A 25,822-nucleotide genomic window follows, 5' to 3' on the forward strand; every position below is an offset into this window, starting at 1 on the left:
TATGTGTCTGTTGTCTGTGTGTTTTCAAACACACGCTGTATATAATTATGCCTGATGGCAGAGGGTAATCTGCAGCAGCATATCTCCTCTCACCATGAGATCAATGTTTTCAGTATCATATTACATTAAGCCTGCCTATGATGGTTAAATAATAATAAACTATTTAAAAATGAATGGTGTCCCTTTAAAAAAAATCAAATGCTCATCAGAGAAAACTGTACAAGTGCAATTTTGTCCATGTCTTTCCTTTGTTTTTGCTTATTGGACATTTTCCTTTCTGCACTGAGATGATGATGGTGTGAGTTCCCAAAAGCCAATAGTTCAGCATTATTTTGTATCCTTTTTTTTTTTTTTTGATTATGTAATGTTTGTAGCCTCCTCAATAGCAGAGTGAAGCACCCCTTCTTTTGACTGATGGTTGGCTCCTCAGTGTGAGTGTGTGTGTGTGTGTGTGTGTGTGTGCAGTGTGCACAAGCACCGCCCATACTTCAGCTCTATTCATAGCGAGAGCGAGGGAGACGCAGACTCCCACCTCGCAGTGAGAACAGAACAGCGTCTAACCGGGCTTACGTTTCTCTTCCATACGCCGCGCGTTGCTCACGGGGCGCGGATACAGGGTTGCAGCTGGCGTCGGGAGCTCGAACCTGCGGAAAGGACACGGATCCAGGACCGGGACTGACCCTGAGGATGATGAAGGTGAGGCTAACTGTGATGCTCCCGTGAGCGCCATTCTTCTGGCTTCCGACGATCTCTGTTAATGTATACGAAAAAAAGGGGGGCTGTCTTTTTTTTGGCGATGGTGGATACACACGAGCAGAACAGAGGTCGCGAAAGCGCGGAGTGACATCTCGGCATCGTGAAGTATTCTTCGTTTTATTCACCGGGGAGGCTGCGAGCTAATGGACTTTCCCCCTCGCGCCGCTCTCCATCCGCCTGAGCGGAGAGAGTCGCACCGTTCCAGTGCTATGGAAACTGGAGAGATGGAGCAAGCGCACTACAGAGGGGGATACCCAGAACCTCAGCGCCGCCTCGGGCTGGTCAATGACGTTGGTATATTTTGCGCTCTCCTAAATGTGTCACGGTGTCCGTTAGAAGCTGTTCACCTTTGATTTAAGCGTGCGTGCGCAAAAGCCGTTCGGTTTTTTGCCTCCGTCGCTTCGTCGTGGCGGATTCTGACGCGAGTCCGCGTTTTCTCGTTTATTGATTATGAGCGACCGGTGTTCTGTAGTCAAGCGCCGCTTCGTTCATTTTTACAGACATGATCGTTTGTGCTCAGTTTATCGGTGTCAAGCGCGCACGCTGATTTCGCGGTCGACGAGACTTGCAAGCTAGGCCGGCGATGACGTTGAGAGGATAAAACCCGGACAAAATGAAAGAATTGAAAGAATGCTCGCGTGTTTTCTTTCCTTGAGGTGTGTCCTCGAGCTGATCGCAATGAGACGCTCCGATGATCACAGGTGCCTGGCGACCACGTCCTGGTGCCTCTCACATCTTTCATTTCCTCTGCACCACCCTACACCATCTCTGGTTTCTCTAATGTTTAACAGTTCTGGTCTATTATAGAGAAGCCACTTATCATCTATTGACCTATAAGCACACTACACTTTTTTGCTATTGAGGGACATTTGAATGAGTATGGATGTATTGTGAGATCAAACAATGTATCCAGGCAATTAGTTGCACCTGAATGGTCATATACTGAGGCCATGCCTTGTTATTGCACACCCCATTCATCCAAGGTTCAGGTTATAAACACGAGAGAAGTTGGTGTTAAACCTGTGACATTCCTTTGCATGGTTTGTTTTAATTAGATTTCACATGCTTCTTGTGCAGGTAGATGCTAGACTGTAGTAGGGGAGTGTTGTAATGAATTTCGTTTTAAAGCCTGCAACTGAGCGTTTTTGCAGAACAGTTTGTCCCTAAACTGTGTAAAGTACACTGGACATTTGAGATTTTTTACATATATCAAATATACTTTTTTTTAAAAATGATTATGCCTTGCACTTTATTTCCAAATGGTAAAAAAAAAAAAAAAATCTAAGTTTTGAACAGTAAACCAAAATATCATCAATATAGACATAAATGAAACAGGCTAACAATTCGTAACTGACACTGTTTGTTTGCGTTCATATGTAATTGTCACAAATGGGACTTTAACACTTTGTTGGTTCAGTAGAAGTTGGTCAGACATGATTCTTCTATGTTTTTAAATGTAGATGAAACTTTTGTGTGGATGTTATATTTAAAATGAAACAAGAGACCCAGCTTCAGTGGATATTATGCCAGCTCAAATGTGACCCTGGACACAAAACCAGTCATAAGAGACACATTTCTGAAATTGAGATTTATACATCATCTGCAGGCTGAATAAATTAGCTTTCCATTGATGTATGGTTTGTTAGGATAGGACAATATCTGGCTGAGATACAACTATTTGAAAATCTGGAAAATTGCCTTTAAAGTTGTCCAAAGGAAGTTCTTAGCAATGGATATTACTAATCACAAATTAAGTTTCGATATATTTACGGTAGGAAATGTATAATATGTCTTCATGGAACATGATCTTTACTTAATATCCTAATGATTTTTGGCATAAAAGAAAACAAATTATAAATCAGATGTGCAAAATGTTCATACCTCACAATAGGTTTGTAAATTTCCTGTAAATTTGAGCTATTTCTATACAGACTTACAGACTCTACTTCCGCCTCAGAGCAGTGATGCCCATGTATGACAAGGATTTCATCATTTCTTATTGGCTAAACTGATGGTGTTCCAACATGCGTATCCTTAACCTGACCCCTTCTAGAGGACAGACAGGCGTTTGGCTATTCTCATTAAAGATGATTACGGAATCACTGCCATCAGCTAAAACATGAATCAGCTGAATCATTCCCTTGAACTCATGTTGCTCAAACCATCAGCCTTAGTGTTTCGTGTGTTCGTGCTGCAAGCGCATATTTGCAGACTGGGGTTTTGTTGTGCGTTGGAGCATAATGGTTCGGATGCATCCCACTGAAGTGCTGAAACCGTTGACTCACTCTCTCTACGGAGAAGCAATATTGCTCCCGAAAACTTCACTGATGGCGTGCTGCATCAAACTCCGTAATACTTCTGCTGGACACTCAAAGCCACAGTACATTAGCTCTATACAACATATACACTCCAAGAAAAAAAGGTACAAAAGCTGTGACTGGAGCGAAAAGTAAATGTATTATTTAGATACTAATATACACTTTAGGTACTAATTTGTACCTTCATGGTACAAATAGGCATCTCTTATGGATAAATAAGGTACAAAGATGTACCTTTTAAAATACTGTCAATAGGTGTACCTTTCGACAGCTTTGTACCTTTAATGACCTGTTTTCATTTTAAAACACAAGGGTTTGAACCCTGTAACTGCTTTATTAGCTGTGTGTTTTTTTCTCTTTAAAGCAAAGTAAACATTGATAGCTGTAACTGGCTTGTGATAAGAAGCCACTGTCACACCAAACATATTAAGCACTGCGTTTATGTTCTGTCATTTAATATTAGAAATACCAGACGGGAAATTTTAACATATTGTCACATGTAAAGCGGTTGTACGCACACACTGCAATTATGCATTGAGACATCACAATACCGACACCGACTGTCATTCTGTATTGCCAGGCTATGGCAGGATATTTCCCTTTTGCATTAGCATGCAGTCCTTGTCTCCCAACAGGTCTGATGCACCTGTTAACAGTGAAGGGAAGTCTGGGAAATGTACTGCCAGTGCAAGAGAGCGACTCGGACTTAATGTCGCAAATGAGATCATGTAGTTTGCGTTATATGCCCTGGAGACAGATTCTCTGCCTTCTTTAAGTGCGCAATCTCGCGTGAGTGTATATGCGCATGTTGGCGTATTCATTAAAACAGAAGCTTACGGATTCACTTTACATCCTACTCTCGAGACGCCAGCAGCCTTTAATCCTGTCCTCTGTAGCCATCTTAAAATGCGCTAGATTCAGCTCGGAAACTCTTACGTAAAAGGTGATTGCTCAACAACTGATATATGGAGGTTTTCTAGATAGTATGGCGCTTCTGACCTCATGGTGCACATTTTAGGGGTGCGTTCTGGCCTTTCAAATTAGCGGCTTGAGGTTTCAGGACCGTTGCACCGAGCTGATGTACGACATTCACATGGAGAGGCATGTGCATCCAAAAATATGACTACGTAAGTGTGGGAAAGAGCGGGAAAACCAAGAGAATGGCCAGATTTAGAAACATCTGCACTGGGAGCGTAGGCTGGGAATCCACCCACCCACACACAAACACGCACACACACACACGGCTTCATGCGAGCTGTATCACACACACGTATCTTTTGCATCTTTCATGGCTGAAAGGCTTTTGTGCATTTTCTCCGCTCGTGTTTGTTTTAGGAACCATGTGGGCAGGCAATGCTGCATGAGTTTAAAGCATTTATAATCTAAATTTAGACCTCAAGAAAAGTGCCAAATGTTTTATCAGGATGATTCATATCAAGGAATATCAGGCTTAAGCAGCATCATACGGCTAAGCAGCTCAGACTCGAGGAGTTGCTTAAAACATTCGGTTCATGATGTTACTTCACTGTCTGCACATTTCATTTCTTTTATTATCTCTCCCTGCAAGATATGATGAGAATTAATGGCTATATGAGTTTGTTTGTGTGTGTATGCAGTTATGAGAGCTTAATCCATAGCGTAGCAGTCTATTTTAATGCACTCTCTCTCTCTCCACGTGCTTTCTCCAGTTCTCTCTCCTAGACTCCACTGTACTCCGATTACATAATCGTCCTCCCCAGTCAGGTGTGTGTGCGTGTGTGTCTATGGTGAGGCAGCATCCTCTGGTCTCTTAGATGTTCTGTTTTCCTTTTCCCCTTTTCCCTTTTTTGCTGAGCTATAGCCCTCTGAATTATAGGGCTGTTCTTTCTGTAGTGCAGTAATAATGATACTGAATGAAAGAGGCACTTTAGTTTCTTAGTTTCTGCTAAGACATCCAGAGCTCTTTATTTTGTTGAAGGGAACTCAGGTGAGCAGCACCTGGATGGAGTGATGGCAGTCAGTGAGAGCTAAAGTGCTGACCTACAGCAGCTGTTCTGTTGGAGGGGTGGAGATATTCGATTATTGGACATGGAATGTTGTTAGAGGGCCTAATGGGTCATTTGGACCAGATGTTGAGGTAGACACCCTGTTGAGTGTTTTTAGCCTCTGCTGTGCCATTTGTCCAAAGAACCGCAGCTTTCTTAGAGCAGAGGGAGCTAGTGAGGGGTCATTTCCTTCCTGAAAACGAAAACAAAATCGGTTTGAAACTTGGATACATGTAGATTCAAATGAGGTTGATGATTGGCTAGAATTGTAGAAATGGCAGCACTAGCTGGACTCTGTTAAACATATATCCATCCCCTCACTATTTGATATTCTTGATGCTGCTCTGTTTTTTATTGCTAAGATGACAAAGAGTTTTTAAATGTGTATTTTTATGCTGGTCTACCTCAGAAGTCTAAGAGCGCTTGTTAGTGACAAAATATTTGAGATGGCCAATCAAATCAAAGAAGACTGGCGTTTAGGGCTGTCAAAAAAAAAATTTGAATTTCGAATATTCGTCGAATTTAAAAAAAAAAAATCCACATTCGAATGCAAAAACGTTGCATTCGAATTTAATTCGAATGCATTCTGAATTAAATTAATTTCATTAATTTCATTAATTCTGAAATCATTAATTCGAATGCAAACGTTGCATTCTGCGTCAGCCGTCAGGCAGCCTTATCAGTGGTGCACGAGATGCGATGACGATGTATGTGTCATTGATTGCATTTGAATGCTTTTGTTAGCCTATCCAGTTGAACCCACTAGATGCGGCGCTGCTACGTTGTTCAGTCATATAACTGAAGTTATGCTTTTTAAATTCGAATATAATTCGAATTTTGATAATATTTAAGTAGAAAATTCGAATTTCATTTTGACAGCCCTACTGGCGTTACTGTCCTCAGATATCGAACGTGAATTCCAGTGTGATGCTTCAGTTTTTAATGGTGAAAGATTGTGAGGTAAAATGTAAGTAGCTAAAAATTTAATATTTGTCAATACAATAATGTTTTAAGATAGAAATTCTGTCCATATGGCCTAAACCTTCAAAGTTTAAAACTCTTTCCAAAAAGGCTACATTCAAAGTTAGTCTGGACAAAATTGGTGTTTTTAGTTAAAAATTACAGTTAATTTAAAGCTACAATATGTAACCTTTTTATTATTCAAAATGTTCAAACATTATATAATGAGCAAGTACATAAATCCATTTTTCAAACTATGTATTTATGTTATCTTGAAACACTAAGATATGCCTGTAGTAAGTGTTTATATTCAGATTATTTTAGATCTGTCTTGACAACAACCACTGCGGAGTAACTGCGGATATGCATACAGTTTTGTTTATTAACTGCAAGAATGCCAAAAGTTACATAGTGTACCTCTAAATTCATTTTGATTTTACGTCCTTATATTCTCATTTGAATTGCAGTTCTGATTCCACATTCTGCCTCTATTCAAATTCAGAAAAGCGATTTTCAGTTCACCTTCGAGCCCTGGCTAGGAGGCATGTTACATTTATCTAAAGCTAGAAGCCAGAAGCCAGAATGGTCTAAAACAGCAAGTTAAGATCATCTCTTGTCAAAGCTTACTCTTGAGGAAGCTCAGTGATTTGGGTCAAATGTTTAACAGATGCCCATTCAATTAACCTGTGATCCATAATCAATAATCCGTCCATAATCAATTTAATGATAGTGTGTAAGGCTGTTGACTGAAGGACATCAGTTTTGTTGATGTGTGCACCAAGGCATTCACACAGAGATTGAGAGACTGAGCAAGACAGAGAGAGAAAGAGGAAGAATGTTCCTGAGTACAGTTCATTCATGCAGGAATAAAGGCAGGGGGAATGAAGAGACGACAGATAACACACACACACAAAGTCATGTCACTTACTCTGCCTTTAAGGGAATATGGTATGACTTTACGGTATGACAGTTGGTTTGGTAAATAGTATTTTATTAAAACATTAAAATCCAGTCAAGAGTTCTAAATGAACTTTTATTATGCATTGCATAAACAAATGTTATAATGAATCATGGAACAAACAACAAACAGTAGCCTACTATGACTTAGTGTTTCATTATCATTTCATTATCATGGACTTTTAGTTTGTTTTCACTAGTGTATGACTTTACGGTATGACAGTTGGTTTGGTAAATAGTATTTTATTAAAACATTAAAATCCAGTCAAGAGTTTTAAATGAACTTTTATTATGTATTGCGTAAACAAATGTTATAATGAATCATGGAACAAACAACAAACAGTAGCCTACTATGACTTAGTGTTTCATTATCATTTCATTATCATGGACTTTTAGTTTGTTTTCAGAAGAGACGACAGATAACACACACACACAAAGTCATTGCCCTCTAATGCTAGTGTTGTACTGCTGTATTCTCACTGTTTATGAACAGATTGCCTTGGTTTGGCTCTTATAGACAGATTTTCATCCCGCTAAATTCATCAGCATCCAATCTGATAATCTCAGAGGCTGTTACATCATTTTACCGTGTGTGCGGTGTAATGTTTCAGTGTGTGGTTGATAGCCTACAGCTCTGATACACGCAGTGCCACATAATAATATCTCACATGAGAATAAGCTGCGGATGAAATGGGATGTTTAAGGGTTGTACATGATCCTCATCAGCTGTTCTCTTTTTCTGTTTTAGTGTGATCTGATGCTAGTTGGGACAGGAACACAGCTTTTCCACTGCAGTTTTTCTGACTGATTTGCATAATCCTACTGCCTACTGTTCCCTTTAGAGAGAGAGAAAAAAGCACGTTGCAACATTATTGAGACTGCACAGAGAGACGTTTCTTAACTTCTTAGACAGTTCTTCTTAACTTTTAACTTAATAAATCAAACTCATTTGTTTCCTGATATTAGTGATGAATCGGTTGAACCGAAGTATGAATGATTCACTGACTCGTTTAATTGTCTTTTTCCTAATGAGCCAGGAACTGATGAGTGAGATGATAGTAAAAACATTTGCAGTGAATTAAAGGCAGAGTAAGTGATTTTTCAAAAACACTTTAGAAAACTGATTCGGGCCGAATCGCCCTACTATGACTTAGTGTTTCATTATCATTTCATTATCATGGACTTTTAGTTTGTTTTCACTAGTTTCCTGTCTTTCTTTGTTCAGTTTTCCCGCCAATCTTTAGTTGTCATGGATATTCAGCACAGCATAGGTGCTTTTCAATATTACCCTCATTTGCCATGTTTTTAAGTCGCTATGTTCTCACCTTTCATTTGTCTGGGATTGTGTTGAACACAACTGTCTTGTAGGAAATTATCATTTGTATATTTATCCATGAAACTTATTATAAATTAATGAAGCAGTATCACACAAGCAAGAATGTCTCAGGCAATCACAGCCATCTTGATATTTACAAAAACGGCACAATTGCGACAGATATTGGTTTTATAAAACAGTTCAGTGAGCAAGAGATTGTTTTGAATAACATACGTTCTAGACACTATCGCCAGTAATTTAGTCAGTTTTTGCATTGCTAATTAAAACACTTTCAAGCAAACAATAGCAGAATTAACGACAGCAAAGAGTCACTTAGAAATAAAGTAAGGCCGTTTTGTTGCTTGGATGAATTGAGTGAATCATTCAATGATTCACTTACATAAACAAACACTTTAATCCTGCATGAAACAGAGTGTTTGAACAAAAGGATTAAATGAATAATTTAGTGATTCATACATGAAGGCAGTCACTTGTTGCCACCTACTGATAAAACAATGTGATTCACATGAAATAGTCTTTGAAAGATCCCCATCACTAATGCAAGATTTTCACCCAGTTAAATCACCATATCAAATTACAAACACGTACAAGACACAAGTAATGAATTTACACACATACAGATACATATAGCTTCTGGAGAAGATTCTGTACAGTAGATAAAACTAAAATTGATGGTGGAGCGATAATTCAAAACCTTAAAGGCTGTGTGTATTTGTATGTAATTGCACGCACACACACACACACACACACACACACACGTACGTTTGTTTCTGTGAATTGTGGGGGCTTTCCATAGACTTCTATTTCTTTTATACTGACCAGATGATATTTTCAATCCCCAACCCAACCCTAACCCTAAACCTACCCCTTACATTTTTTGCATTGTTACACTTTCAGATAAACATCATTTACTATTTTTAATAATTTTTTCCCCTCGTGGGGACCGCAGGCCGGTTCCCACAATGTCAAAAAATTACAAGTTTTACTATCCTTGTGGGGACATTTGGTCCCCACAATGTAGCATAAACAAGTACACACACACATGTGTTTATGTTGGGTAATTCAGTGCCCTGTACACTTGAACAACAGTAATGGAGTTTAGATTTCAGATCAGCGGAGAACTCTCGCATTTACCCACAGTGTGTTGTGACACTGAGATAACAACTGCCATGATGTGTATCAAATGCAGTTGCTTTATACAAATCAAACAGATTTTACTCGTTCTGCTGACAACATAACATTTTTTTCTCTTTAAGTGCGCAAAAGAGATTTTTTTACAGCCTGGCTGCCTCTGAGACAGAGAGAGAGAGAGGAAAAGTGCCTGGAGATATAGGGGTGAAATCTTGGAGCTGATTATGCATGAGTGTTTCTGTGTAGAGAATTACCAAGCCATCATCTCAAGTTGCTGTCATGGGCTTGTATATGTGAAAGTCAGCAGGAAGCAATACTATAATGCATCTCGTCTTTACTCGAGCATGGAAGCCATGGTTACTCAAGCACAGCTTCTCTATAGCTCTGTGACCTTGTACATTGCCACTTCCTTCCTATATGAGCACAATTGAACCGTGGGATCCAGTTAATTTCAGATCTGATTTGGAGCTGGTTTAAAAGAGACTTTCTCTTTTAAATTCTGTATATTTCATTAAAGGGGTGGTTGATTATGATTTCACCTTTTGAACTTTAGCCAGTGTGTAATGTTGCTGTTAGAGCATAAACAACGTCTGCAAAGTTACGACGCTCAGAGTTCAATGCAAAGGGAGATATTTTCTTTTAATGAAATCGCTGTTTAAGGACTACAAAAAAACGGCTAGTAGGGACTACAACGAGCTTCTTCCTGGGTTTGTGACATCACTAACCCCGATGTTTACATAAACCCCGCCCCCGGGAACATTCAGCTACCCCTAATGGTAAGGGGGCGTGACGTTTCCGGACAACGTGCACTAAGCGGATAGTGAATCACAAACACACTGAGCCCGCTAACCAATCAGAGCCCATTACGTATTTCTGAGGGAGGGGCTTCATAGAACCAGGAACTCAACAGACCGTTTTGACGAGAATGGAAACAGCGGTGTAGAATAAAGGTAAAATATGTGAAAATAATGCGTTTTTTTTTTTTAAATGAAGCATGAACACATGTTACACTGCACCCCATAAACACAATCAAGCTTTGGAAAAAAGCTGATCAACCACCCCTTTAAATTAACAGTCACAACTGAATGTTTAGAGCGAGTTTGGATGAGGTATGCTGTTTGTATGGCATTGTAGTCAATATCTAGTTGTCTGTCATTATTATATATATAGCATAAATTCTTTGTGTGTGTGTGTGTGTGTGTTTAACTCCTGTTCAAGAGAACTGCCCTCAAATATTTTTCACCAATAACAAAAGGATCATTTAAATAGTAGTTTGATATATTTTATTAATAAATTATTTGTATAAAGGATTTGCATAAATGTGTTTGCTGGCTGGAAGCAACATTCTGTGACAAAGAAATGGATATGAATGCAGTGAATATAATGAATCATTTATTATACACAACTGTTCAAAAGTTTGGGGTCTGAAAGATTTTTTTTTATTAATACTTTTATTCAGCAAGGATGTATTAAACTGATCAAAAGTCACAGTAAATATTATTTACAATGTTACAGAAGTCTCTATTTCAAATAAATGCTGTTCTTTTAAACTTTCTATTTTTATATTTCTACTTCCTATTAAAAAAATGTCAAAAATGTGTCATAATTTCCATACACAGCAGCACAACTGTTTTCAACACTGACAATAACAATAAATGTTTTCTGATCACCAAATGAGCATATCAGAATGATTTCTGAAGGATCATGTGAGACTGAATTCTGGAGTAATGATGCTGAAAATTCAGCTTTGCCACCACAGGAATAAATTACTTTTTAAAATATATTCAAAATAGAAAACAGTTATTTTAAAATGTATATATATATATATATATATTATAAAATTACAGTGTTTATTGTATTTCTGAGCAAATAAATGTAGCTTTGGTGAGCATAAGAGACATATTTAAAAAACATTAAGAAACCTCAATTTATTTTATGTGCTATTAATACTAATAAGGGTTGCACATTATTTTACAGTACATGTACTTACAGTGTACCTACCTAAGAAAGTTCTGGTAACTACATGGGGTAGGGGTAGGGTTAGGTTTAGGGGTAGGTTCAGGGTTAGTACCTAATTATTACCTATTTATTGTAATTACTACATAGAGGAATAAAGTGCTACCCTAATAAGGCCTATCAACTTCTCTCAAAAAATAGGGGTATTGTGTCTATCCTAGCAACCTTTTGTTTCCAAACTGAGGTGAAGCAGTCGGAAAAACAGGGCAAACCCAAATGCGATGCAGCGTTATATCTCGACACCCCTGTCCACAGCTGACTGTGGAGTGGAAGCCAGCATGTGACTGTTTGATGTTAATCCAGAATGTTTCGGATGTTATGTAACTGTTGTCCTCCTGTAGCTTATCCTGCATCTACTCCATCTCTCTTTCTGCAGTTGGTCAGCGGGGGCTCTGTAGTGAATGCCGAGGCAGTATGGGACCATGTGACCATGGCTGACCGGGAGCTGGCCTTCAAGGCTGGCGATGTCATCAAGGTGTTGGACGCCTCGAATAAGGACTGGTGGTGGGGTCAAATCGACGAGGAGGAGGGCTGGTTTCCCGCCAGCTTCGTCAGGGTGAGCCCATCTCTGACATATACCTGTCTGATGGCCACCTGTCTAAGACACACCTGCAGAACCACATCTGTTTAACACAGCTGTTTTCATATCCAATACCGTTTCTAACTCAATAGAAGTCAGATAGAGCTGTTTTAAAGAGATGCAACATACACGCCTGTCGAGAAATGAACAATATGACACATTTTCAGGTAAATGATTCAATATTAAAGACATACAGTCACAGCCCAGTCAGAAGTGGTCACATTCTTCCCTTTAACCTCCATCTTGAACCCAAACTCTTGTTTGTGTTGCTGTTGTTGTTTCTCTAAGGTGGAGTCCCACCCCCCTCAAACCAAACAGCTTTTTTATATCAACCCTGTCGCTGCATCACGCCTCACAAACGCCACGGCTAAGGTGCGTTTTTTTCAAAACCACTGCTTACCGTTTGACCGTTGAATGCATCCCATCGCTTACTGCTCACATGCTGTCGCTGTGTTCCAACGTTTCGTTTTCCGCCACAGTCGCCGCGCTTCGCTTCCATGGCAACTTATCTTCATGCCTGGGTCTGGCAGAAAACACTGAAATGGGAAAAAGATTTTGTTAATGTTATGCTGACTCAGTTACGACATTTAACCATGACTACTACTATCAATATTTCTCTCTTTTCTGACAGTGTCTTGTTTTTTTCTTTTTTACTGGGACTTGAGCAGATGTTGGTCTTAATTTGAGTCTCTCTGACTGCTAAGGATCTATTTTTAATCACATTTATATATATATACTGTATATATAAAGAGAGCTACAGAGGCTGAAAACTCAAAAATAGATTTTCAGACAGAAGTTTAAACATAAACAATTTTATCAGTCCCTTCAGTCATTCTTCCAGCATCTCTTCAAATTGTGTCAGGGGTCTCAGTGGGGTCCCTTTGCAAACACTTCCTCTAACTCAACCTTTTCTCTCGCTATAGTGAGCCCCCTCCAACCTCTTGTATATTATATAAACCTGAGAAAAGCCTGTTGTATTTCAAGTGTTCATTTATTAGGGATAATGTAAAACCCAGATCTAATATCATGAGTAAAGTTTGTTGAAATGTTATGAATAAAACTAAAGGAGGCGATATGATCATGTTGCACAGTAAAACTGAAATCTTAATCGTGTGCAAGCACAGTCAGGCTTGATCATTTGCATATACATGCAGATTCGCCGCTAGCCACCCGGGGGGTGATATCCCTGCACATAACTAAAGATTAACCCTCTATTGCACGACATTCCCTCTGGGTAACAAACCCGTTCTCTTCACATTGCAAGCACATGATAGCAATAAAATTGACATAAATGCAATTTTCCCATTACATTTTTATGATTTAACTTATATGACTTGAGTGTATAAATAACTTATATGAGTTATCATATTGTTTTATTTCAATTGTGTCTTTTTGTACTATCATTTCATATTATAAATGATAAATTACATATTATATAGATTGTATACACTACCATTCAGAAGTCTGGAGCTTTTGGATTCAATTTTTTGGAAAGAAATTATTACTTTTATTAAAGGGGTGGTTCACTGGGTTTTTTCTAGGCTTGATTGTGTTTATGGGGTGCAGTCTAACATGTGTTAACGCTTCGTTTTTAAAAAAATGCATTATTTTTCACATAATTTACCTTTATTCCACACCTCTCTGTCCCTTCTCTGAGAAACGGGCTGATCATTTCCTGTTTTTATGAAGCCCAAACAGGAATTTTCGTGCCATTTTATGCAAGTCAGTTTTTGTGTTACATTCTTTCATAATGCATGCAATAGAGTGTTAATAACGCTCTCGTATCCTTAATGATGCATCTGGATTGTAAATCCACTGCAGTTGTCGCCAAAATCTCAGACAGAGATTGTGAGATCCATCGGTTTGCTTTCTCTAAGAAATCCCAATATGAAATATGAACATAAACCCTTTTAGTGGGGATCATGGGTGAAAGGATAAAAGGAGGTGTAGGATAGAGATGTGCTTATGAAAGAGGAGTGCGTTCGTAAAGGTGGAGCGCTCTTTAATGGGACTTTTATGTAACTTGGTCTTAACTTTGGCTACATGCGTCGAGCTTCCTAAGTGCATTTCTCAGTTCCCCTTTTGCTTTCTTCCTATCTTTCTCTTTCCTCTCTTTTCTAACAGTCATCTATCCCCCCTTCCTCCCCAAACACACACTCGCACAGATGGCAGGTTGTGTAAGCCACTCTCTCGGGCATGACAGGTGTGAGAAAATCTCTTCGCTGTACAGAGAATATCACCTGTGTCCACACAGACAGATAGATACATATTTAATACAAACACACACACTATATCAATCTGTACAGCACGGTCTTTATTCTGACCCTTTGAGCATCTCTTATGCAACACTGAGAAAGGACAAGGAGAAACAGACAGGAAGAGAATGAGTGTGAGAGAGATGGATATGTCACACCAGTTGGTGGCGCTGGCCTGCAGGTTTGGCGTCTCTCTCTCCTGCTGAGACCTGGAGCTCTCGTGTCATCAGAAATCATTGCTCACTGTTTACTCACAGTCCACACGCACAACACTAACTGTGCCCGCGCACGAGAATCAGCAGCGTACGGCGGAGCTAATAGCGTTTTAATTATGAAACCTTACATATATGAAGACAAACTCAGCTTAAATGTGAGGTAGGCATTTTATTATTTAAAAAAAAATTGTCGTTTATCCCAGTTGCAATGTGTAATTTCTGCACCATTAGCAGCACAAAATGCAATACCTAAATAATGCAGTCAAATTTTGCACTTACAATTCTTTTTCTTTATTTAACAGTCTGACAAATAAACTTTTTGCAACTTGTAAATTGTTTGCAGGACTACACATTTGTTGTTTAATTAATATATATATATATATATATATATATATATATTCTATTTGGTGCTGCAAGTAACACAAAAGCTACACACTTTCACTTTTAATTTGGAGTTTAACATGACAAAATACAAATATTACACATTATTACTATTGGAATAAAATGTATGCTCAGTGCCATGTGGAGTTTCAGATTTCAAAAGCTTGAAGTTAATATCTAGAATATTAACATATTAAAATTAAATCATTAAAAAATAAATGTAAAATAATCATTTTAATAAATATAAATAAATATAAATAGTTATATATATGCAGTGGCAAAGTTTAACATGACAACATTCAAATATTTAAAATTATTGTTATCCAAATGGCAATGTATGCATTTTGTCACACATTTTTACACTTTCATTTACTGTCCCATGTGACATTTACTGGATCACCAAAGCTTGATGTTAATATTATATAGAATATTTGAAAATCAATTAATTTAATAAAGAAAAAATTATATAAAACAATAATCATTTTAAATAATTATAATTAAAAATAATTGGTCAAAAAATTATGTAAAAAATGTCATGTATTTTTGCAGTGGCAGAGTCGACAACAAACTGAAACCAAAGAATCCAATTTGTGGTACATCACGAATGAACCCTGTTTGCAAACAAATTAATTCAGGTAACATTTTTATATAGTTTGAACAGTCGCATATTGTAAACTATTGAAATGGTACATCTGAGACTGAATATAATCATTCTAAGTACAAAACTAAAAGAGATTGATAAATGTTGTATTAATGTCACTTACAAGGGTTCGTTTTTGGTTTTGGTGTAAGATGCTGACACCTTTACACTGTATCCTCTGTTCTGCTGTGTCTTGTGTTTCTCTTCACTGTTCAGTGAGGTTGAGTCATGAAGCATAAAATGAGACGTCACTTTTCATTAGAGGACAGGAGAGAAGAACAGACAAAAAAAACCCAGATTGCTCTGGGAGGAGAGGGTGAGAGAGAAAGAGAGAGAGAGGCTAAAATAGATTGGACACTGAGAGGAAGGAAAGAGAAGACTGAAGTTTGTATGTGTGTGTATGTGTGCGCAGGTGTGTGTGTGTGACATCTGCGTCATCGGTGTTCTTCTGATTCCTCTATTTCTTGAAACAGACAACCGTAGCAACACACACGTTGTGTATCCGGGCAGCAGGATCACTAAACTAAGCCTTCTCTTGACGAGGATGAGGACGGACAGCTAGCAAGGCTAATGCACTGGAAAGTTGCGCTGAGGCAGAGATTTCTAGGTATACAAGTATAATTTGAGATCTTAATCCGAGAAACATCCTTCAAGAGATTAGACATCGTATCTATGACTCTGTGTAGAAACAGAGTGTGTGAGACAGAAAGAGAGAGCGAGAGGGGGATTTATGCAGGACATGGTTTCAGGGTGAACAGAGTCTGTGACAGGCTTGTGTATTTATGAAAATCTATTTTTAATTGTGAGTCCATATCAGGTCAGCAGTGTTGTGTGTGGGTAAGATTTTGCTATCGCAATGTCCTTACAAGGATAACAAAACCTGAAATTACCTACACTGTGGGGACCAGCCAGCAGTTTCCATGAAGAATACGGCTTAAAGGGACAGTTTAGCCGAAATTAAAGTTCTGTTATTATTTACTCATTTTCATGTCATTCCAAACATGCATGCTGTTTTTTCCCCATAAAAATAGTGGAACACTATGGAAGCCCGTTTCCGCCACTGAATAACAAATTAAAAAAGGTAATTGCGACATTTTATCTCACAATTCTGACCTTTTTTTCTAAGAGCTGCATGATACAAACTCGCAATTCTGACTTTTTTCTCAGAATTGTGAGATATAAACTCACAATTGCGAGTAACAAAGTCAGAATTACTTGATAGAAAGTTTATATCTCACAATTCTGACTTAACTCGCAATTGTGAGTTTATATCACGCAATTCTGAGAAAAAAATCAGAATCGCGAGTTTATATCTCGCAATTCTGACTTTAGAACTGGCAACTTTCTAAGAATTGCATGATATAAACTCGCAATTCTGAGAAAATGTCAGTCTTTTTTCCCCTCAGAAGTGGACTTTATAACTCGCAATTGCAAGTTTATATCTCACAATTCTGAGAAAAAAGTCAGAATTGCAAGATATAAACTTGCAATTGCGAGAAAAAAAGTCAGAATTGTGAGATACAAACGCGATTATGAGAAAAAAAGTCAGAATTGCCCGTTTATATCTCGCAATTCTGACTTAATTACTCACAAGTACGAGTTTATATCTCATAATTCAAAAAAAAAAAAAAAAAAAAGGGGTTCACAAAAGAAAGTCATACAGGTTTGTAACAACATGAAAGTGAATAAATGAGGACTGAATTTTCATTTTTGTGTGACCTATCCTTTAATAAAGTGATTAAAATAGTGCTGTTATTAGGCTACTGATATGACTGGAGTCTTCATCTCATTTAAGTGTATTTTACATATTTTTCAAAAGTATTATTCTTTTCATAAAGGGACAGTTCACCAAAAAATTTAAATCCTGTCATCATTTACGCATTTTGTTCCAAACCTGTATGTCTTTTTTCTTTTGCGGAACACAAAAGAAGATATTTTGTCAAGTGTTATTTGGAAGTCAGAGGTAACCGAAATATTTTTTAAGACTTTTTCTTTCATATTTCACAGAAGAAAATAAGTCATAAAGGTTTGGAACAACATGTATGAGTGAATTATAACAGAATTTTAATTTTTGTATCAACTGTTCCTTTAAGTTTGACCTTTTGTACACCTTTTGTTTCTGTGATTTCGGAGTAGTGTATAGCTCAGTATAAAAAATGTGTACATATTCGTGGGTTTTTGTGTGAGAAAGAGAGTTTGCAAGTGTGCTCGCATGTGTGTTCACATCAGTTGGCTCACCTGGGAAAGCAAATGATAGGTTATATAATCAGGGCAAATAAAATCACATCAGATCCTCTCAACCAAACACACATATACTGGGTTCCTATAACTGTGCGCTTCTGTATCGCCCTCCTTCTCTACCCTTCTCCTGGCTTATGTGTGTGTATCTTGGCAGCTCTGTGACAGGCCCAAATACAGATTCCTTTATGTCCTTGTGAAAACAGATTTTGTAAGTGTTTACTGCAATGCCTCTAATGTGGAAAAATGCAATCGGTACTGGTGCCACCAGAGGGCACACTCTGACTCCTTTTATTTCACGTCAATGTAACTTTAACCCCTGAAGCTTTAAAAGCCCTATCTAGACCTTTTATGAAAGCAATCACGGATGCTCTGAGCTCATGATTACTTTAATTGATAATAACAGGGCTTGAAGATCAAGTCATGTCTCTCTTAATGTGTGTGTTCTAGTTATGGGTAAATCAGGAGGAAAACACAGTGGTCGAGGCTGCCGAAAGCTCCAGCGAGGTGCAGAATGGCCATGCAGAGGCCAGTCCGAACCCCAGCACTGACTGCCTGTGTCTGGGCCAGCCCACGCAGAACCGGGACCAGATGAGGGCCAATGTCATCAATGAGATCATGAGCACAGAAAGACATTACATCAAACACCTGAAGGACATCTGTGAGGTAAAAACACATGCCAGCCCTTTCAAAGCTCGGGAGACTTCATTGAGCTCTCTTTTAACCATCCCATTTGTTTGTCTCAGATGGTTTCCCTAAAATTCCTGAGGAGAAATATACATAAACACAACTGAGACAAAAAGTTTATGTGAATAGGATGGCTCAGATTGTTTGTTCTTGTGAGAATCAGATGAGACATATTTGAATTTATATTGAAATCTTTTAAAGGGGTCATATGATGCTTTTTTAAAGATCATTATTTTGTGTATTTGGTGTAACAGAATATGTTGACATGCTTTAATGTTCAAAAAACACATTATTTTTCAAATACTGTACATTATTGTAGGTCCTCTATGCCCCGCCTCTCTCAAACACTTCGTTTTCTACAAAGTCCCTCCGCTCGTCATCTTGCTAAATGTGAGCATAGTATGTGACATTGCTGAAATCTCATAGGGAACTCCATAGAAAACACATGTGAGATTACTATGGTCTTTTCTCTAAAAAAAAGTCTCCATTTGCTCTAAATCTATGTCCAAAACTGTATGTCGACATATTGCACGACATGTTTAAAACTTACACTACCATTCAAATATTTGGTGTCAGTAAATATGTTTTTGAAAGAATTGAATGCTTTTATTCGAAAAGGATGCATTAATTGATCAAAGGTGACTGTAAAGACATTTAAATTGTTGCAAAAAAATCTGTATTCTAATCTATATTATAAAACGGATAGTTCCGGTCCTTGATTCTGATTGGTTGAGCTGCGTTCGAAGCTGTTGTAAATTACACTACAAACATACACCTTTGTTTACTTCTGTGTGTTGCTCGGCAACCACTTTGTTGGAACCACAACTGTTTCTGATAAGCCCCGTGAAGCCGTGGTTCACAGTGAATTTATACCAGCTAAGGGGGTTTAAGCTTCTAACAACGCCCCTTAGCTGTTATAAATTCACTGTAAACCACGGCTTCACGGGGCTTATTGCTTTTATAAGGATGCGCTAACTCCAGGTGCATCGTGCAGACAATGTCGCTCGGGTCCACAAAATATATGACTGTGTAAACGACACATTTTAAACTGACATATCTGGTTTCCACTTATCATTTTGACATCCCTCACTTTCACTCTTCCGTTTCGCTCATTCTTTTCTCTTTCTTCCCCAGTGATTATCGGTACGTAGCTGCGGCGCTAGCTGTAATGAGAAATGTCACTCAGCAAATCAACGAACGCAAACGAAGGCTTGAGAACATTGACAAAATTGCCCAATGGCAGGCCTCTGTACTGGATTGGGAGGTGTGTGGCTAAAGCTTTTCAGACAAAATAATTAGTAGGATATAAACGAGAGCAATGGAATAGCTAAACAGGAAAAAAATCTATAAATAATAATAGTAAATGATTAAATAAGTAGCACAACTGTGTGTATATGTTTTTGAAAGAAGTCTCTTATGCCAATATGCTGATTTGATGCTCAATTATTATCAATTATTATTGTTGCTCAGGTATTAATAATGGTTCTTATTATTTTCAATTTTGGAAGCAGTGTTGGGTGCTTGATATTTTTGTGGAAAGGATTCTTTCTCTGATTCTTTGATGAATAGAAAGTTGAAAAGAACAGCATTTAAAAAAAACAAAACTTTTGAGCAATTTAATCCATTCTTGCTAATAAAAGTATTAATTATTATTATTATAAAAAAAAATCAGACTTACCCTACATTGTAAAATGTTAGTATCACAGGTTTCCAGAAAAATATTGCGCAGCAAAAACATTCAACATTGATAATAATAAGTAACGTTCCTTGAGCACCAAATCAGCATATTAGAATGATTTCTAATGACTTAAGAATAATTGATTCTGAAAATGACATTAAGTAGAAAATTACATATCACAATATTTAGAGAAATTGTAATAATAATGACATAATATTACTGTTTTACTGTATTTTATATCAGACGAATGCTGCCTTGGTTAGCATAAGAGACTTTCAGAAACATAAAAAAAATCCTAACTTATTCTAACCCATTAGTGTATTTAATATTCACTCACTCTGATGTTATTTCCTTTTACAAAAGGAGAATTTTTCTATACAAGTTCCAATCAGTGATGCATGTTATTTACATGCAACCTGCACCACAGACTCCATTTGATTTGAGAGCTGCATACTAAGACCTGAACGCATCAGAGCCTCAGTGGTGTCAGATGTAGTGATTAATTTGTTATTGTGTGTGCAGGGCGAGGATATTCTGAACAGGAGCTCAGAGCTTGTGTACACTGGGGAGATGTCCTGGATATATCAACCATACGGGCGCAGCCAAACCAGAATCTTCTTCCTATTCGATCATCAGATGGTCCTCTGCAAGAAGGTGAGGAAAGAAAGAGGGGATGAAGGCAATAATACCACTGGAAACTCATTTTTTGATAAAGTAAGATTCCGCTGGAAATAAAGTGTAGCGAACAGGTGAAAAATGAAGGGATGCAGACAGATAGATAGATAGATAGATATACTGTTTTTCATTTTTGAGGAGTAGGGATTGATCTTTGCACATTTGCTTTCACTTTGAAAGCAAAGATGCAGAACCGAACCAGACAGGCACACAGAAGCAAATAACTGATTAAATTCTGGTAGTGTAGCACAACTGAGAGTTTGTGATTTGGATTCCATCTGGAGGTAGAAGCTTTTTTGTGTTTTAACTGTCCTCCAAACACCCTTAATCTTAATGGGCACATGGCCCATTTTTAGTCTTTCCACAAAGGTGCAAAAACAGATTTCTTCAGCCCCATCTGACGTACACAGACAGTTCAACAACACAAAAACAGAGACAATCAGAACTTGTTTCTCACAAGACATATATGACTCTGGACCGCAAAACCAGTCATAAGTCGCATGGGTATATTTGTAGCAATACCCAAAAATACATTGTATGGGTCAAAATTATCGATTTTTCTTTTATGAAAAAAATAATTAGAATATTAAGTAAAGATCATGTTCCATGAAGATATTTAGTAAATTTCCTATCGTAAAGTCAGCCGCACCACACGGATTTTCGTTTTCATTCAAATCAAAACGTAAATAAAAAGAAAACGTATCCGCGTAGTGCGGCTGACACAGAACAGCATACGCTGTTTACGTTCAGAGCTCTCAGAATGCATCAAAAATATCTTGAATTTGTGTTCCGAAGATGAACAGAGGTCTTATGGGTTTGGAACGACATGAGGGTGAGTAGTTAACGACAGAATTTTAATTTTTGGGTGAACTATCCCTTTAATTTTTGATTAGTAATATGCATTGCTAAGAACTTCATTTGGATGCTTTAAATGCGATTTTCTCAGTATTTTGATTGGATGGAAAATATTTTTTATTATACACAACAATCAAAAATGTAGGGCCAGTAAGATTTTTTTAAATGTTTTTTTAAAGAAGTCTCTTATGCTTAAGGTTGCATTTATTTGATCAGAAATACTGTAAAAACTGTAATATTGTGAAATGTTATTACAATTAAAAAAAAAAAACTTTTTTCTGATTGTAATATATTTTAAAATGTAATTTATTCATGTGATGGCAAAGCTGAATTTTCAGAAGCCATTCAGTCTTCAGTGTCACATCATTCTGATATGCTGATTTGGTGCTCAATAATAAATAAATTCTTATTATTGTCAATGTTGCTAACAGCTGTGCTGTGTAATATATTTGTGGAAACCATGATACACCTTTTCTTTGATGAATAGAAAGTTCAAAAGAACAGCGTTTATTTGAAATAAAAGTCTTTTGTAATTGTAATTATAAATGTCTTTACCATCACTTTCGATCAACTTAATGCATCTGTGCTGACCAATTGTATTAATTTCTTTCTTTAGAAAAATCTTTCTGGCCCCAAACCTTTGCACAATATATACAGTATATAGAATATAAAATTAGAAAATATTGTGTATTATATCTTTTGATCATGGTCAGTCAGAGTAGCTGTCACACGGAATACAACCTCCTGGTGTAGCAAATACCTTGATGTGTGAGGAGAGGAAAGGAGGTGGAGGACGAGAATGATGTATTGGATGTTTCATGCTGGAACAGAATAATCAACCAATCCAGTTTCATTCTATCAGTAATCTGTCTGGATTACAGACATACCCATAAAGTCTCTCCGCCTTCCACAGGATCTCATTCGCCGTGATATTCTCTACTATAAGGGTCGGATTGACATGGATCCATACGAGGTCATTGATGCAATCGATGGCAGAGATGATGATTTTAACGTTAGCGTGAAGAACGCCTTCAAACTGGCCAACAGAGACACAGACGAGATCCATCTGTTCCTGCCCAAAAAGCTGGAGGAGAAAATCCGTTGGCTTCGGGCGTTTCAAGAGGAAAGAAAGATGATTCAGGAAGATGAGAAGATTGGTGAGTTTAGACATTATTTCTCAAGTCGTTTCAAATTTCTATGCTGTGATTTTATTTACACTGAGCACAAAAGAAGTGTTTATTTAGGCCAGTTTTTTCAAGACATTGACCATACAAGTTCATACTTCACAGTGATTTAAACTTTGTTCTGTTCTTCACACAAAGCTATCAAACTTTCACACTTGATATTGTTTTTTTTTGTCCCTTTAGGCTTTGAAATCTCTGACTATCAGAAGAGACAAGCTGCCTTGACCGTTAGGAGAGTCACCAAACAGAAAGGTATGAAATCTTGAAGCCTGTTCTTAAAGTAGGGCTGTGTGTATGTTCCTCATGGAATTTAGATGTTCTTAGAAGTTGTTGTGTCTCACTGCTTTAGGCAGAAAGATATTTTTGAATAACATAATTTCCATGCTAATGGCCAATAAATTAATCTGTGTTCTATTGTATTGCTGTTACCATGGTGAAAAAGTGCCTGCTAAGAAAATATAAGTAAATTGATACAAATTGGAATTGCAGTAAATGGTGGTTTTGTCTGGCAGTAAATAAAAATAAGTGCATCACTAATAAGTGATGCTGCAGTAATAAGTGATGTTAAACATACACTGTAAAAAAAATTCCGTAAAATTTATGGTAAAAAACAGCAGCTGTGTTTGCCGGAATTTTACCGTAAAAACGCAAAGAAAGAAGGTGTGGTTTCAGGAACAGCAGTCGTGTTGATGCAGCCATGTCAGGGAGACGCTGTGTTTCAGTGCGAAAGCAAAAGCACTTTATTTGGCCTTCCGGAAGTAGATGCAATTAGGAATCATTGGTTAAGATTTATTTATTCATTTAACAACATTAGGTGTAACACACAACCCTAATATACAAAACTGATAAGAAAAAACTAAGAAGAAACATAGTTATTTCAACAAAAAAACATCAAATTTGAAATGTAACGCAGGGGATTCTGTGAATGTCAATTTACGGTTATTTACTGTAAATTATATAGTCTTTTTCACTTCCAAAAACGGTATACTACCGTAAAATTACATGTAATGTCCAATGCAGTTTTTCACCGTATATAGTAGGGGAATTTACTGTTAACCATTTAACAGGTTTTTACTGTAGCATTTTTACAGTCTTTTACCATTAAATTCACTGTCATTTTTTACAGTGTAGAAAACCTTTGCGTTTATGCATTAATCTTTGCGTATTCCCTTGCGTTCGTCTTCTCAGGTGTGGGCCGGTCAGGCCCCCCAGCGTACCCACCTCCACTGGACCCCATGAACCCCGGGCAGTACCTTCTCCCCGACGGATACGGGCAGGCGGACGGATACGAATACGAGCCCAAACGCAGCACATCTCCCTTCTGGCAGAACTTCAGTCGGTTAGCTCCCTTTAAAAAATAGAACACACATCCACCAGGGGTCGGATACACCAGCCTCTGTATACTTGGAAAAGCACTATTCTACTTAAGATACATCAGCGGGACTTGAGGAGGACCGACACACACACACAAACTACAGGAGAGAGGACGGACCTCGCTTTACTGGGGTTTACCAGGCGTATTTCTTTTACTGGGGTTACGGGGACACCTCGCTGAGCTGGCTGCACTGAATACTGTACACAACATGTTGTAATTCACAGAAGAAGAAAAATCACGCAAACGCACACACAAAACATACATTTTATCCCTCAGCACTCTCTTTGTAGAGAGGTTTTAAATTATGAAACACAGTTTCTTATTCTCTAAGCACTAAACCAACGTAATGACTCTTGCTCTCTAGCGCCGCCCTGGTGTTCCTCCGTGCACTGTGACTATTCGGGGCATTCTCTCTCACCCAATCTCTCTTTTTCTCTCTCAATCTCATACTCCACATTATCACGTGTTTTTCCAACAGTTTCAAGTCTGTTCAAAGCTGAAGATTTTTTGTTTTCCTGGACAATCTCTCCTTGAATGGAACCTGCTGCACTCTTTAGTTTGTTTTGCATGTGATTCAGTTCATTGCAGGTATTTTTATTTGTGTAACTCTATTCCTACGGGTCTCAAAGAACAGTGGATCACGATCTGCAAATTTGTCACACTGGTTGCTTACACCGATCATGGTATACTGGAAATACGGATATTGGAACAACTTTGACATTCATAGAGACCTCCAGTCAGTCCAGCTAAAAGTCATTTCGGTTTGCTGGAGCTTTTAGGCACCCTGATAAAAACACAGACCAGAGAAACCTAAAGGAGGAACTGTTTTGCTCTGAACAGTGGACCTCTGTAGCGTGTTTACGTCAGAGCCTTGTTTATCCTGAGGTCTCGGTCTCGGCTTCACCATTGTTTCCTCTCTCCCGTCATAAGTGCAATCCGAGAGAAGACCAGAAAACCTAAAAAAAAAATGTAATAATGTCACCTCTGAGCCCTGTCTTGATTTTATGGGGAATGATACCTGGACCAGGACGACTTTAATCCTGCTGATCAACCTCGTAATGACGTGCCAATTCATCTCTAACATGCCAAAATAGTCTGGTTGCCAAATTTTCCTCTAACAGGTGCATTGGCATGTGCGAATGCCAACCCCATGAGCTGGTACCCCGCCATGTGACTTCTCAGGCGAAAATTAAGTCAGTGAAATTTGGTTATCGCTGCTAGGATTAGCATGACATAGCGTTTCAGTTTTTAATTTTGTCTTTTTTTTTGGGATTGTTTTTGGTTCTCTCTCTCTATATATATACAGTATATATATTTATATTTATTTTTTCCCCAAATTAAAGGGACTTGTGCAAAATTTAATTTATGGTATATTCGCGTTTTGTCTGATAACTTTCAAAGGATAGTATTTAGTCCAATCACAATATTTAAAGTATTGCTATAAAACATTATTTATTCTATTATAGTGTGATTTTCTTTTTCCATCTTGATCCTCTTTCTATATTTTAGAGCTTCTGCTGGAGTGTTAAAGACCGTTGTAGGGCATAAAAAAAATGTAAGA

At 37.8% G+C, this 25,822-nt stretch overlaps 1 protein-coding gene across 1 annotated transcript; it reads left to right on the forward strand.

Moving 5' to 3' along the window:
- Positions 1 to 532: 532 nt before the first annotated feature.
- LOC107746245 (rho guanine nucleotide exchange factor 9-like) lies at positions 533 to 25,518 on the forward strand. Its single transcript, XM_016560377.1, has 9 exons — positions 533 to 696; positions 11,875 to 12,054; positions 12,367 to 12,450; positions 18,258 to 18,559; positions 19,629 to 19,758; positions 20,695 to 20,826; positions 22,616 to 22,859; positions 23,070 to 23,138; positions 24,075 to 25,518. The coding sequence occupies exons 1-9, from the start codon at positions 688 to 690 to the stop codon at positions 24,245 to 24,247; spliced, it is 1,323 nt and encodes a 440-aa protein (XP_016415863.1). The 5' UTR covers positions 533 to 687; the 3' UTR covers positions 24,248 to 25,518.
- Positions 25,519 to 25,822: the final 304 nt, after the last annotated feature.

Source organism: Sinocyclocheilus rhinocerous, unplaced genomic scaffold, assembly GCF_001515625.1.
Source record: "Sinocyclocheilus rhinocerous isolate Xijiao unplaced genomic scaffold, SAMN03320098_v1.1 scaffold3060, whole genome shotgun sequence".
In the NCBI taxonomy this organism is placed as follows: domain Eukaryota; kingdom Metazoa; phylum Chordata; class Actinopteri; order Cypriniformes; family Cyprinidae; genus Sinocyclocheilus; species Sinocyclocheilus rhinocerous.

What these genes read in the sequence shown, in the direction of transcription:
- LOC107746245 (XM_016560377.1), top strand. An exon ending in TTCCCGCCAGCTTCGTCAGG is followed by an intron (nt 12,055 to 12,366) that starts GTGAGCCCATCT and finishes TGTTTCTCTAAG; the next exon opens with GTGGAGTCCCACCCCCCTCA. An exon ending in TCAGGAAGATGAGAAGATTG is followed by an intron (nt 22,860 to 23,069) that starts GTGAGTTTAGAC and finishes TTGTCCCTTTAG; the next exon opens with GCTTTGAAATCTCTGACTAT.